The sequence below is a fragment of the Micropterus dolomieu genome, linkage group LG14 (assembly GCF_021292245.1).
Source record: "Micropterus dolomieu isolate WLL.071019.BEF.003 ecotype Adirondacks linkage group LG14, ASM2129224v1, whole genome shotgun sequence".
NCBI classification, from domain to species: Eukaryota; Metazoa; Chordata; class Actinopteri; order Centrarchiformes; family Centrarchidae; genus Micropterus; species Micropterus dolomieu.
Window position 1 is genome coordinate 2,141,140 of NC_060163.1, and position 15,310 is coordinate 2,156,449.

At 41.6% G+C, this 15,310-nt stretch overlaps 3 protein-coding genes across 3 annotated transcripts in view; 2 read left to right on the top strand and 1 right to left on the bottom strand.

Moving 5' to 3' along the window:
- Window positions 1-3,530, top strand: part of egr2b (early growth response 2b) — a 4,669-nt gene extending 1,139 nt beyond the window's left edge. Inside the window, exons 2-3 of the mRNA XM_046069170.1 lie at window positions 1,177-1,407; window positions 1,710-3,530. Of these exons, the coding sequence (XP_045925126.1) occupies window positions 1,236-1,407; window positions 1,710-2,890 (1,353 nt within the window). The 5' untranslated portion in view covers window positions 1,177-1,235 and the 3' untranslated portion in view covers window positions 2,891-3,530. The remainder of the gene's footprint in view (window positions 1-1,176; window positions 1,408-1,709) is intronic.
- Window positions 1-15,310, top strand: part of bms1 (BMS1 ribosome biogenesis factor) — a 654,080-nt gene that overhangs the window by 625,358 nt on the left and 13,412 nt on the right. The window lies entirely within an intron of this gene.
- adoa (2-aminoethanethiol (cysteamine) dioxygenase a) lies at window positions 9,824-13,486 on the bottom strand. The gene is made up of 2 exons (XM_046069175.1): window positions 12,907-13,486; window positions 9,824-11,027 (listed from the first exon to the last, which is right to left on the bottom strand). Exons 1-2 carry the CDS (start codon window positions 13,240-13,242, stop codon window positions 10,569-10,571), a joined length of 795 nt encoding a protein of 264 aa, XP_045925131.1. The 5' UTR covers window positions 13,243-13,486; the 3' UTR covers window positions 9,824-10,568.

A 15,310-nucleotide genomic window follows, 5' to 3' on the forward strand; every position in this document is an offset into this window, starting at 1 on the left:
GTTAACAACAGTTCCTAAGGAGGCCACAGGAGGGCACTCACTTCTCCTGGGGCTAATAAACATATATTAACAAATTCTGTAGTTTTACATAAGGTTATACCTACAGCAGTATGTACAAATACACAGGCTCCACATTCTGACTGACATGTTATGACAATGCTGATGGATAATAAATGTCAAAGATAAGAACTGGAGTAAAATGAATATCTCCTCGTTTCTGTGGACCCCTGTCACCTTTACAATTCATTTTTGTTTTTTCTGTGTGTTTATTTCACATGGCCCACCACCCCCGCCTATAAATACTGGTTTCCTTTCGCTGACTGTAAATATCTCTAAACTGCTATATTTAACTCCTCGGTGAATCTATTCTTTCCTAGAGCATAGTCAAATCAGACTGACAGAAGTTTCCGAGCCCTGGCAGCCTATCGCACTCTGGGGAGTAAATTCCGCTCCTCTGTCCGTCTCATTTGATTGTGGTTATGCCAGAGCGGCTTTCTCTCTCGCTCAGCTCGGTAAAACTCGTCACTTTCCGATGATCATATTCCGGAATCAAAGCCAAATATGGAGTAAAGGGGACGTTCCCCTTCTAACCGGATTCAACCTTTTATGGGTTAAGAAGCTCAACCGGAATTCCTCTTTTGATATTAGAGCGTAATTTGATATAAGACAAGCGAGAATAAATGTAAGAAATTAATAATATTTCTTAATATTTAAGAACTTTAAGAAATAGGAGATATGAATTCTCCCTGAGGTATGCTTTGCTGGTGTTTTGTTTTATGGCAGTTTGTTGTTGTTTAGCAGAGAGTGGAAAGGGCACTTTTATCTCTCGTGGAGCAGCGGGTTCTCCATTGACAAGTGATTCCCTTTGAAATCGTCACGGAGCCTCCCAGCCAATCAGCCTCGGCAGCGCCTCTCCCCTCTCCGCTCTCAGCACCCCTCCCACTCCATATTTGGGTAATGACGTAGCGGCCGTATTCAAAGGTTCCCCATATATACATACTAGTGCCCGGCCCCCCCGTTCCCAATAAGAGTTACTTTACGCGGAGTTAACTTAAACACCAGAGCGCATGAACCTCACCAGACACACGGAGCTCATCCTCTCCCACCCGGTGACAGACATAGACATGCAGTGGTGATCCCCGCTCGGCTGGGTGACATATTGTTATTTGTTAAAAGCTTTGAAGGAAATAACAGAGAGACAGGAGAGAGCGAGCTGACGCTTTTCCTCCTCCACAATGACGGCTAAAACGTTGGAGAAAGTGCCGGTGAATCTCGGGGGGTTCGTGCATCCCGGAGCAGAGAGCGTGTACTCAGTGGATGACATCGCCACCAGCTTGCCGACCTCTGTGGCTATCTTCCCCAACACCGATTTAGGAGCGCATTACGACCAGATTAACCTGGCAGCAGGTAAGATGACACACTGCTGATTTCACACTGATATTCTAAATCCTGAATGTTTAAGTGATTACAACTCCAAATTCTCTTAAACCCTGCTTCAGAAAATAACAAGAAAACTAACTGTTTAGACTTTTACATAAAAAAAAGTTAAAATGTTTCTTATATTAATGTAATACCATAATAAGAGCAGATTCCGTGCGTAGTGGAACAGAGACGCATAAACTTTCTCTCACTTTCCTGACTAGTGTGAACAGATTAATCACTCAAGTTTGTGTTGCTTCACTAATGACCTCTTTTGTTTTTGTCCGCAGATGGCTTGATGGGAGCAGACATGAGCGTAGAGAAGCGCTCCCTGGACCTCTCCTCCTACTCCAGCGGCTTCTCTCAGCCCGCATCCCACCGCAACCAGACCTTCACCTACATGGGAAAGTTCTCCATCGACTCCCAGTATCCAGGTAACTGGAACCCTGAGGGAGTGATCAACATCGTCTCGGGCATCTTCAACGTGGCCCAGCCGCCACCTCCTCCTCCTCCCTCCTCTTCAGCGTCCTCCTCCCCGGCTTCCTCAGGATCTCCCAATCACTTCTCCAGTGGAAATTTGAGTTGCACCATGGCGGCTCAGAACCAGGCAGAGATGGACCACCACCACCACCACCACCACCTGTACTCCCCTCCGCCTCCTTACTCCTCTTCTGGCTGCGGGGAAGTGTACCAGGACACCTCGGCGTTTTTGTCCACCTCTACCTGCCCCATCGCGTCTTACCCGCCCCCATCCTACTCCTCGCCTAAGCAGCCCGGCAGCTCAGATACGCCAGGGCTCTTCCCCATCATCCCCGACTACTCGGGTTTCTTTCAGCCGGCTTGCCAGCGGGACATGCATACGGCAGGTATCCAAGACCGGAAACCATTCGGTCCATGTCCGCTCGATACATTCCGCGTCCCTCCACCCTTGACCCCGCTGAACACTATCAGGAACTTTACGCTCGGGGGTCCGGGTGGTGGTGGCTCTGAGGTAGGGCCGCCAAGGCTCCCCTCTGCCTACAGCCCACAGAACCTGCCCCTGAGGCCGATCCTGCGGCCCAGAAAATACCCGAACAGACCCAGCAAGACGCCTATCCACGAGCGGCCATACCCCTGTCCGGCCGAGGGCTGCGACCGGCGTTTCTCCCGATCCGACGAATTGACCAGACACATCCGGATCCACACTGGACACAAGCCGTTCCAGTGCCGGATCTGTATGCGCAACTTCAGCCGCAGCGACCACCTCACCACGCACATCCGCACGCACACCGGAGAGAAGCCGTTCGCATGCGACTTCTGCGGCCGCAAGTTTGCCCGGAGCGATGAGAGAAAGAGACACACTAAAATCCACCTGAGGCAGAAGGAGAGAAAATCATCCACTGTCTCCTCATCGTCCTCCTCCTCTTCCAGCAGCACCGGGGTGGAGCGGCCGTCAGGCGGCATCAGCGCATCCAACGGGATTTGTTCATAGTTTCCCCCGGAAAACTTTGTTGTCATCATGGCAGCGTAATGCACACTAACCCCTTAAAAGAAAATAACTATAAGCCTAAATAATGATTATGAAACTGTTGTGAACTAAAGATAACAGCCAGGATGGGAATGAACAAGAACGTTTGTGCAGCTGTGCGCAATTACGCACGTCAGTCCATTCCTGCTCCAGAACTGACAGAAAGACTGACACGAATGCACTTTGCCTGCACAGTCTACTGAACATAAAAGTAAATATAGCCATTAATTCATAAGATTACACAAGGGCGGTTGTAATATAAAGATTTTTTTTAAAATACCGCCAATATGAGCGCGCAACAGGCAGCGCGCTCCACGTGAAATAACTGCAATAACGTTTGGAAGAAAAAAACTGTTTTAAGTTATTGAAATGACAAAGGGTTCATTCTAACATGTTTGTTGATGACAATATTTCCCTTTTTGTGCCTTGCTGTGTGTCTTTTTGTACACTGACTGATTCAAGGACGCTTCTAATGCAATGTATATTTGTCCTTTAATATGTAAAGTTGGAAGACATTCTATTTTTGTACACATTTCGTCTCGTGTAACTTCAAGTGTTAAGCAGCTGTGGTTCACGTGTAAAACATTGTTGGAGCCTAAATATATTGAACTCATACTTGACATTTTTTTGTTGTGATGTGTGTTTTGAGACGTATTAAATGTATGGGATTGATAAACACAGCCGCTATCAGTTTGGTTTATTACTCACAAAGGGAAATAGTGTCAACCGAGATGTGTTCATGGAACCCAAACGTCTCTCGGTTGAATGTGGCGAGCACAATTGTTTTATCTGCATTCATGAAAAGACTTGTAAAACTGTTGATGTTGGAAATTTTATTGGGTAAATCCCGCCTTGCTCATGGCATCTCTGACTCAGAGTTTTCACCCACTCACTTTTTATTTAGGTATCACATCACGTTATATACAGACTGTGATCTAGTACGCATAGCAGTTTGTAGAGGTGATAGTCAAGCTTTACTTTTCTTGAGCAAAAGCAGTGAAAGGATCCAAAATTTGACCTCAGTCATAAGAATCAAGGTGATCAGGTCAACATTTCCAACTTCAAAAATAAAATTTAGGTTTTTTATTATTTCTAAACACATTCACATTTTAGAAGACAAAAACAGCAAAAAAGGCTCATTTGTAGGAATACAGATGGACCATGTGTTGACAGTGTTCAGGCAGGGCCAATGCTATGATTTTAGACTGATATAATTTACTTTTATTTATTTATCTGAACATATTATCTATATCTTTTAGCCTATAATATACTGGGTCTAAAATACTGGAATCAGACTATAAAAGACTATATGTGTTTTATTTTATATTCATTCATATTCAGTGTGACAGAGTGACACTGAATATGACTTCATTGTTTATAAACCTACATTAGATTTCTTTTAATTTGCTCCTTGAAATTAATCAGAAACATCCTGTTCATCCATTCCCAAGTTTCACCAGCTGAAACCCTTTAAAAAGGCACTTGGTTGTAGGCCTACATAGTTCAAGACTCTATAATGCTGCAAAGTAAACTTTACAAATGCATTCACGTCTGCATTCTATGGACTACCTGAAAACCATCACTTTGTTGTCTGTCAAATTTTTTGTCTCTTTTCTGATGTCTCTCCTCAGTAAAGTATATATAAGGAATAGTGGCAGCTGTAGTGGGTCTTCCACTATACAGAAGATTGAGGGTTTGATCCCTGGTTCCCTGCAGCCTCAATGTTGAAGTGTCCTTGGGGATGATACTGAACCCCAAAATTGCTCCTCAAGGCTGTTCCTAGTTATTTTCTTTCTGAAGAGAAGTTGGCACCTTGTATGATATCCTCTGTCATCGGCAAGTGTATGTGACATGTAGCGTAAAGCGCTTTGATTGGTCGGAAGGCTAGAAAGGTGCTACATTTACGCAGTCCATTTACCATTTGCCAATGTAGTCATTGAATATGTAGATATGTGATATTATGATGACATTTCACTAATATATTATGATGACTTTGAATCTGTGGGTTAGGAATATGCTGCAACAATAGAATAATCCTACAAGTTAAAAAAAATTCTTTAGGCTCAACTACATTTTGAAGTCACTGAAGGTGTTTGCTACTAAGAATAATTTGTTCAACGGTCTGCAGTCAAGCGGAGCAGGATTTCTGGATCAAAGTCACTGGCACTAAATCGTGTATGCAGCAGAATCATGAGTCCTGGTCAGATAAGCTGTGGTGAGGTTGGTTAAAAATCCCAGCAAAACAGGTTTCTCTAAGGTTATAGAGGTGTTGTGATTGAGGTATTATAAGTGGTCATTCACTAAGCCATTAATCCCAAGATTGAAAACATCCCAGGATAAATGGTAAGAAACCAGTAGCAACCTGTCTGTGGTCTGTTATGATTGTCTGAACTTTTTCAAGTCAGTCCTGTAATTTCAGACTAGTTGGTGACAGTGGAAAATGGCAAAATCCTACCAATAGAAATATAAGTATACTGTTTCACACAAGTTTACAACACGCTTACTTGAAATCTAACAGTTTATCTAAATAAAGTTTGCTACAGTTGATTTTTTTATAAAGACGTATATAGATAGATTTTATATTAGTAAATTGTCGAAGAAAATAATTGGTGCACACTTTCAGAACTAAATATATTACAAATGCAACGTTTGGTCACAGACCATTGTCAGCCATTAAACTCACAATATGAAGCAATAACATGTATACAGAGCCACAGGAACATCATCAATAATGGATGAATAAGATATGTATGTATGTATGTATTTTCGATATAAATAAAGATAAAATCACTTGTTTGCGTTGCCTGGCTAGTTTTCTGTTGTGTTTAATGGGTTTTTTAGATATATTGTTTGTTAAATTTTAAGATAATTGTTTTAGCAGTAATTGGTGGTGTAATTGTCTTGGTGTTTGTGATTTGGATATCTTTGATTGGTTATCACAGCCCGCAGCTGTGTCATTATGTCATATTGTGAGAATTTTAATAAACCTTTTTGTTTGGCAGTTCTTAATAAAAAAAAGACATCAAGTGTAAATAAAGTCGCTTTAGCTAAAAAGCTGCACTGGACACACACCGATTAAAGGGTTAAATCTTTGATTCTGGTGACAAACAAGCACATTTCTCAAAGTGTCAGACTTTTGCTTTTAAGAAGAATGCTGTAATCTGTAACATCTTATTCTTTGACGCCAACTTGACCACAAGAACAAATGAGCACTACTGCAGAGAGTCATCAAAGCGGGACAAAGACTGTCACTGTTCTTCATCCCCTCCTCTCCTCCCTGACAGTCTGCTAACACTTTCCTTTAGCCCCCACTATTTAGCATTTAGAAGCAGTAAAGATAAATGGTTTACCACAGACTACATGTTGTGTTTATCAGTGTTTATCAATGAACAGTTAACATCCCCTATGAAGATATTTTATATTATGTGCACTACAGCTGTTGTCTTGTTATCTTGTTGAATGTAAATTGTGGTGTTGTACCTGCCTGATGGCAAATCATGGAACATATCCTAATAAATGTAACCAGTCTTTAGTGACGGCTGCATTCAGAGCAGCTAAGGAAAAAAGACACAGATATCTGACATCTCTACAAGCGGCTGCCAACAAATGGCTTTTCTTGTTCAAGCTGCACCACAAGTATTCCCCATGCTGATATACTGGCCTGATTTTGAGGATAATTGCATTTAATAAGAGTCAAAGTCACTGGCCTGACAGACGGGGTCACTGTATCAGTGATGTCAAGTGACAGTCTGCGTTAGCCTCTGAAGCATGTGCATGTGTGAACATGCAGACATGAATATTAGCACTGTATTGAATGATATTTCACATGAAAGATTCTAAAAAGCATTTGCCAGTGACACAAAGTGGTTTAGATGAAACCTGCTCTTCCAGTTATAGGAACGTTTTCTACCAATGTAAATGTTCAAGTCCTGCCACAAGTCCTCTATTGTGTTCAAGTGTGGGAGAAGACTTGGCCTGTCCGGACGTTGACCTTTTTTCTCTTCTTTTTGTCGAAGCTGTCTCCGTCTGGATTTGACTGTTTGAGGGTCATTGTCCTGCTGGGAGGTGAACCCTCTCATTCAGCTTCTACTTTTTTTGCACTCATTTTAATTTCTATCTTTTCAAGCCTTACTTTCAGGTCTGCCGCTCTGACCCCAGGTTTGTGAGGCAATGGGTCCCTGAGCATTAGGTGCTTCCTTTTGCTTTAGAAGACTTTTTCCCCTTAAAACCCTTATTTAACAAGATGTTTTTATAAGAAATGTTGTTTGTCAGGTAACAGCACCGGACCATTGCCAAAAACTAAAGCTAAATATTGTTTCTTGTGTTAGTGCAAAAAAAAACAAAAAAAAACAGACAGGGGAAGAAGCACTGCACCTTATCAAACATCGAGCCACTGATTTGTGTTGGGTTAGGTGTAGGTGAACCTGGAGAATCTTTTATTAATTTTAGCCCAGGACTATAAAAACATGTTTTACAGGTTTCACAGGTTATAAAATATCTTCAATTGGCTTATCCATTGGCTTAAAGACCTGGGGTCCCCATACACAAGGTCTTCAGTCAGACTCTCGTGAACATGACGTGAAAGACAGCAGAAAACTGAAGTCCTGTCTGAGTCTATCCTGTTTACACTTTTCTAAAATGAATGGGTGGTTGCTGTGTGGTCTCTAGGGCTCTGTACCAAGTAGGTTTATTGATTGGATCAACTTCATAGACATAAAAAATAACAATGACATTGACTGAACCTGGCCAGATTATGTACGTTGGATTTGTCTTGACCTCCAGAGCTCAGTGGAAAAAAAGCTTAACGTGCAACAAACTTGATCGTGATTAGGCAATACAGAGGAACCGCTAGCTTCAGTTAAACAGTCAGCATGTCACGCTACATTTCTCTAGACCTTTTCACAGCAGGGAAAGCACAGGTGTAATGACTGACGTTACTTGAGTCTTGCATTCCATTTAGGTGCGCCAGTTCCAAGGCACTGAAATGATGCATGCTTTCTCAATGCATACCTCACTGGAACACAAATGAAACAGTACTGCGGGTTGCGATGGAGCAGTGGATATGACACATGCCTTTTGTGTGGGAGACCTGAGTTCAATTTCCAGTGCAACACACCAATATAAGACCGTTAACCCCTATTTGCTCCAGAGGCGTCCTTCGGTTGACATCCATAGCAATTGTAAGTTACTTTTAAAATGTCCCCAACCCTATGAACAAGTTATGTCTTTTCATAAAGTTTGGATAAACTTTGCTTTTTTGAACTTTAGAATGGTGCTAAATTTGATCTGACTCAGATTGGCACCCTAGAGATTGTTGTGTGACCAAAATAAAATAAATACCAAGCACACTACAGGCCATGCAGTGTGAGACTACATACAAGTGAAGTTCCATGAGAGTTCCCATTTATTTTATTGTTCCACATACATCCAACATAACAATAAGAAAGTTATTGTCAAGCTGGCACACAGACATGTGCGGAGTCCAATATAAGCCAAAGGAGTGTCAAGGTATAAGCTAAAGTATGGTAACATAGAGACTGGAATGATAATTTGTTTATCAAGATACATTTAAAAGGAAGTGAGGAGTGTAGTGTGCTGGTTTTATACCATGAAAATGTTAAATGCTACTTTTTTATAGATTACACTTTCTAGACTGGGTTTAATACTGTCAGGTGAGTCTTTAAAGGTGCCATATTACGCTTAGTGTACTTTTTAATGTCTTTTCAACATAAGCATGTGTCCTCAGTGTGTCTAAAGACCCTTAGACTATCAGAAAAAAAAGCACCCACTCTCTGTTTCCTGCTCAGTCTTCAGTAAATGTGTGTGCGAACACGCCTTTTGGATTTGGCTCCCGTCATGACATCATGGAGGGATCTGTGTAGCATAGGACCTTCGCCAGCCCTTCAACGCAGTAGACTGCCCCACTGACACGTACTGAATACACCACTCTCAGCATCACCAAGCGGTTGTTCCATTTCTGAGCAAGAGGTTGTTCAGTCTCGCAGGAAGTGCTTTTACAGTTATGAAGGAAAGGTAAAACATACTTTTATAGGAGAGCCTTTCCTGATCTTATTTGACTTTATTTTATCCCTTTTATTTTATTCTATTTTACTTATTTTATATTTATCTTAAAAGTGTATTTTGGTCTTTTCAATGTTTTCTTGCTTGTATTATTGTCTTTGCACTTGTTAAAGCGCTTTGTAACTTGTTTTTGAAAAGTGCTCTACAAATAAAGATTATTATTATTAAAAATATTTTCTGGTTTTCCCTACTACACTTAGCAGTTACTTTAGATGCTAGCTGCTGCTAACAACAAGTAAAGCTGTGCGTTCATCAGCAAACTCTGTAAAACACTAAATGTTGGGGCAGAAAAGCTGAAGGACATCACAGGGACAACCAGAAAGTATTTTGTACATAAAACATGATCCAGTTTCTCCAAAACCAGTGAGTAAAGTTGTGTTTTGTACCATAGTCAGTGACGCCAGTTCTGGGGTGTCAACATTTTTTTCAACCTAATTCTTGTCTCATTTGTGGTTTGATCATCTAATTCAGTTCACCAAATCGCTATATTCCAAGGTATTGTAGCTGTCAGCCATCGAGCACACCGGCAAGAGGATGAGGTAGTGCGGGCCACAAGCACTGGTTGCTGCCTAGTCCCACATAGCCAGACCTATCTCCACACCTCATTTCAGCACTGTACCAGCTAGTCCCTGCCCCTCAGCAGGCTTCCAGAAATCAGCCAATGAGAAGAAAGTGGGCTTTTAGATAGGAGTGTTCAGACATAGTGTGAATAGAAGTGCTGAAGCAACAGACAGTATGAGAAAAATAATGTGTTTTTTTAACATAAAAGCATGTAAACAGTTTTAATAGACACTCACAAAAGTATGAACCTGAAAATGAGCATAATACGGGACCTTTAATATGAAGCATCACATACGCTATATCACTCTGGATTAAGTTACAGTGGTGAAATGACATCATAGGATATGTATAAATAGCTGAACATCAGCTTTGTTCCTTTAACTGACCAGACCTGTGCAGAAACCATGTTATCTGGATAAGTTAAGAAGTTGAACACAAAAAATAAAGTGTATATATTGTAGTGTGTGTGTGCACTTTGGAAGAACAATTAGTGTGTACAATACAGTATTCACAAATAAGGCAGGTACAACCTGAGTTACAGGCTTTGGCATTAAGACGCGTCCTGATGGGGAAGTCCTCGGCAGAAGTGTGAAAAAAGAATGTGTAAAAGATAGATCACACACCACAGATTCTGATGAAACACACAATTCACAGAACATTTGGCAACATGGTGGTCTGAAGACAAATACCATATTAAGAATGTGAATTCCTTGGGTCAACTCTTATCTCAGTACTGACAAGGTTACTGACAGTTAGTGGAGGAGTGGTATAGTGGTCCTACCCACCCATTCTGTGCAGGGTCTCAGAGTTTAAGTCCCTGTTTCTACAAGCTTCTGCCCCGCTGTAGCATCCTTGAACAAGGCACTCATTCCCTCCATCATGTTTGACCTCCCTGTGGAATGGCACAAAGCAAAGTTTCCCCTTGTGGGTGGATGGATGGACATCTCTATATGATCACTGTCCTATACTGTAGGACAGTTCCTCTGATCACAGGTTTCACTCAGACAGAGACTGCAGGGCCTGGGTAGGGTTCCCCACCACACCAGAAGTCCTCTGGCTGAGGGATTTCTAGCAGCCACGTCTCCTCTGCCTTCACCTTCTCCTCTCCCTGCTGCTCCTCGGTGCTCTTTCCATCCGTTTCCCCCTCTGCCACAGTTTTCACGAGTTTGTAATAGTGACAGTCCCGCCCGTCATCTGGATTGTATGGAGGTGCCAGGATATCCAGGAATGCAGCCGGCCCCTCCACCGCATCGATCTGGTGGAGGTTATCCCGCACAGGAGTGAGGAGGCACGGCCCGCTGTTCTCTGAGTACTCCGTGACTGAGCGGAGCACGGAGCGCCGCAGAGAGGCCGTCTGGAACGGAGCCAACGGAGGCTCGAAATCCGGCAGGGCGGTGCCGACACTCAGGTTATCCTCCAGTTTGTCAAAACAGCGGACGCTCACCTTCCCGTAGAGAACCTTAACAAGAGACAGGAAACGGTTACTGCTGACACCAATACAAAGGTTATCATGACACGACTTACACATGTGGTTATTATAAAACAGTTATGTAAAGGAAGGTCTTGGTGTCAACATTAGAAAAAGTTCTCTCTTCTCACTACAAATTGATTGCCTTTGATTTTCCTGTTGAGGACAGTTCATGGTATTGTCTTTAGTATACCTAACAGGATTAAAGGTTTCCATTGATATTAAAAGGATTACTTTATTTGCTTTTTTTTTTTTTTTTTAAATGACTAGAATTTCTCACCAAAAGTAATGTTTAATTTTAACAACAGAACTCTGGAGAATTAATCACAAAGTTATTTTTTCCCCGATATTCTGAGATTTTTTCTCTAGAGTCTTTGCCAACAGTTTTTAGTACAACAATTCCTCTTTGTCCACCATCTTTGAGGTTGACAAAAGCACAATGCCAACCATACAGAGTAGTACATTCCTAGACAAAACCACTGCAGGTCAAATGTTAATCTAGTTTTTACTTTATAATAAAACTACATATGATACTCTTCAATACATAAACACAGAGGTTCACAAACACAAATGCCAAAATCCGGTGCCGTTTCCAGTGAAAGATGCTTTAATTCTTTTGCTGTACATGTAATGCTCCGTACTTGTATAGCGCCTTTCTAGTCTTTTCGACCACTCAAAGCGCTTTTACACTACATCTGCATTCACCAGTCACACACATTCATACACTGAGCCTAAGTGCTCAAACGGAAACTAACATTCACACTCACTCATACACTGGCGGAATAGCCACCAGGGGCAAATCGGGGTTCAGTATCTTGCCCAAGGACACTTCGACACGCAAACAGGGGGAGCCAGGGATTGAACCGATTAACGGCCAACCCGCTCTTCCTCCTGAGCCACACCCTGTACACAGGACCAGATTTACCATCATTCCCAAACACACTCACTGAGAAGGGTTCTAAAACGTATCGAGCTGTACACAATAAAGATAGTCCTGAATTCAAGTCCACTGCCATTAGATCCTAGAATAAGGTGATCTGTGACCAAGGAAACCTGAACAGTTTTAAGATCTTAACTGTCATAAAGATGCATCACTACATTTTTGGGAGCCTGCAATTTTTGGACTTTTCATAATTCCCCAGTGGGGATTATGTCCTTGCTATGACTGATAAACAAGTGTTTTGTTTCAGGGAACATGTAAAACTGACCCCTTTTCCAAAGAAACATGACGCGGGGCCTTTTGTTATGAGTCCCTGGGGTAAAATACATCACATCTCTATACCAAACAAGTTATCGGAATGAATACATAAAAAGAGGAAGAAGATCAACACCAAATTACAAGACCAAAACACCCAAACAGTCAGAAACTGTACAGATGGTTGCATGGCTGCAATGCCCTGATAAGTCCAATAAGCTGAAGATACTGCCAGTACCAGTGCTCTTCATTTCTTTTTGAATTAAAGTCTATGTGAAGTGATTGTTCTAGGGTAGGGTAACATGCAGCTATGATTATACATCACTAAACTTTAAGTGGACAGGTTCATACACCAACATCCCTTATACTGGTACATCTATGCTTAATACTTTATTTTCATTAGTTAGTACTTATTTGATACACACACACAACTTATTCAAGTGTCTGCACAGTGTGAGCACAATAACTGAAATATTATATATTATATAATTATATATAATATATAAATATTATTAAGTCTCTAAACTCTCTAAACAGTTTACGGTCAGGTGTGTGCTGAGACGTAACATTTTATACGTTTAGCTTAAACAAAGTACGAGTGAGGAGGCAGAACACAGCGTGGCTCATTTGGGGCTACAAAAGGCCACAACATAGTAGACATGAGGAGTAAAAGACCTTCAGCATCCCGTTCATGCCCGGGTGGTCGTGCAGCGGTATGGAGGCGCCGGTCCTCAGCAGGAACACCCCCATACTGAAGACCTCCGTCTCGCAGATGTGCATGTAGGTAACCGGGGGGCTCTGGAGCCCCGCTTCCCGGGAGTTCTGTTTGGTTTTCCGGGGAGCAATTTTCAGGTCTGCAGCCCTGACCGCGGTCACTAAGGTGAGTAGTTCACTCGATTTGTCCGCAACGAAATTATTATCCCCGTTGGCCGACGACTTAAAGCCTTTAAAGGTCACGAAGGCTTGCTTTGCTATTTTCTGGATAAGAGGAGTTTTGTTATCCCGCGGCATTCTGGCTGCGGAAAAAAAACACTAACGCTTATCGGTGTGTCTCAGTGTTCCGACGCAAATAAAACCGTTTTAAATTGCCTTGCAAATCCTCCAATTTCAGCAAATTTTCTCCGGAGCTGACTGGCCCCCCTTCAAAAAAGACAAAAATACGACTTTTATGGAAACAAAGTGCAATTCATGGTGGTAATACTGTCTAATTTAAGCCCCGATAAGAACCGCACTCCCTCCAGTCATTTCCCACCGTCTCGCCCGCGCTCACTGAGCCTGCGCGAGGAACGAAAAGCAACTTGGGAAATGGCGTTTTATCAGAAAGTATAACGTTATCTAATTTACGTAAACATGAACAGTGAAGAAATACATTAACATATTGTATTTGACAAAGATAAAGTGTTGTTGTGTAAGAATAGGGCATGAAGATACCCAAAACAACCAATAAATAAGATAGCCAACATTTCAATGAGACTACATTTCCCAGAGGTCCTGGGGTTAGAACAGCGTTGAAGAGGGAAAGGCTAGACAGGCCATTGAACTCACCGCAGCTGTCCCCGTCCTGTGCCCCAGCCCCCCGACATTCTTCCCATTTCCAGTTGCTTAGAATTATAACCAGTGATTTTTATCAGAATTTGAGACTACAGAATTATTTTTGGCACTGACCGCTAAGAGGCCTCTAGCTCAGTGCTGAAATGAACCAGACAATATCAAGTAAAATGAATTAGTTAAAGGACTAATCCATAAATAAATAAAAATCCTTTTTTTGTGGTTTGGGGTCAAAACAATTACAGTTACAGAATGCAAATACATTAAATTGACTGTGCAAATCAAGTCATGTCAAATGTATTTACAAAGCACACATTAAAACAACCCAAGTTGACCAAAGCACTGAGAACTTAACTTTTTTTGTCAAGGCAAGGACAAACATTTTATTTAATCAAAGAGGGATGAGGACTTGTTGTACAGCTCAGATTACAAGCCTTACCATCTGTGTAAGGGCACAGGGCATTGCAACCTCAAAATGTTGTTCTAAGCCTCACGGTCGTTCAGTAGAGATGGTAAAACAAGGTCCAATTACTAGCCTATTTATGGATAAACTGTAAAAGATTGGCTGTTAAATATTTTTGTGTGATGTGAATGTTATTAAATATTTCAAATCTCCTTGAAGCCAAAAAGGTGTTGACCTATCCGATGACAGTGTTCGCTGCCTGTCACTCCCTTTTGAACCAAAAGGAACTGAGCATGGTTAACCCTACAACAAAACGCAGGGCTGAGTCACCCGCAGCACGAACACTTTCTGAGCAAATGTACTTTACTGATCACATATGTACTTGTGTCTGTGTGTGTTCACGTGCACTGCACTTGAACAGTTGGCACAGTTGTGGGTTTAGGTTCGAATACCTCTTTACATGTGTGTATCTTTTGTGCAAGTAGTTTATTTGTGTGTGTGTTGCATTATGTATGAAGCATTCTGCATGACGAGTGAGGGGGACACAAAGCAAGCAATATCCTCTTGAGAAATAATGAGGCCAGTTCATTATACACACACACACACACACACACACACACACACACACACACACACACACACACACACACTGGTTGACACAAGCACAGTGTCATTGCTCTAGAAGATGAGACTATGTTGCTTAGAGACCTGTCTTCATTAGACAAGGCATGTGGTAAACTAATTTTCTTCCATTTGAAATCCCAGCGTGTCAGACAGACAGGTAGTCTATGAACTGTGGAGTGGAGTTTTAGCCAAAGAAACATTTCTTAGAGTCATTGGTGTAGACACAGCTCATTGGATTAAGTTAGTTAAAATTGTAATGGGTAACACCACAAATTTCTCCAAGTAATACCAAGGTGAGTAGAGTCAATACTGATATTTTCATTAGGAAAAGCACTTAATTTGGGGGACAAAAATGCACCTATCCCAAAACAGTGTAATTTTCTAACATTACATGCTCCTAAATTGCTTATATATATATATATATATAATTATATATGATAAATAAATATCATGAATATATAAATATATACAGTACTTTGGTACAAAGGTTTTAGGCAGGTGTAA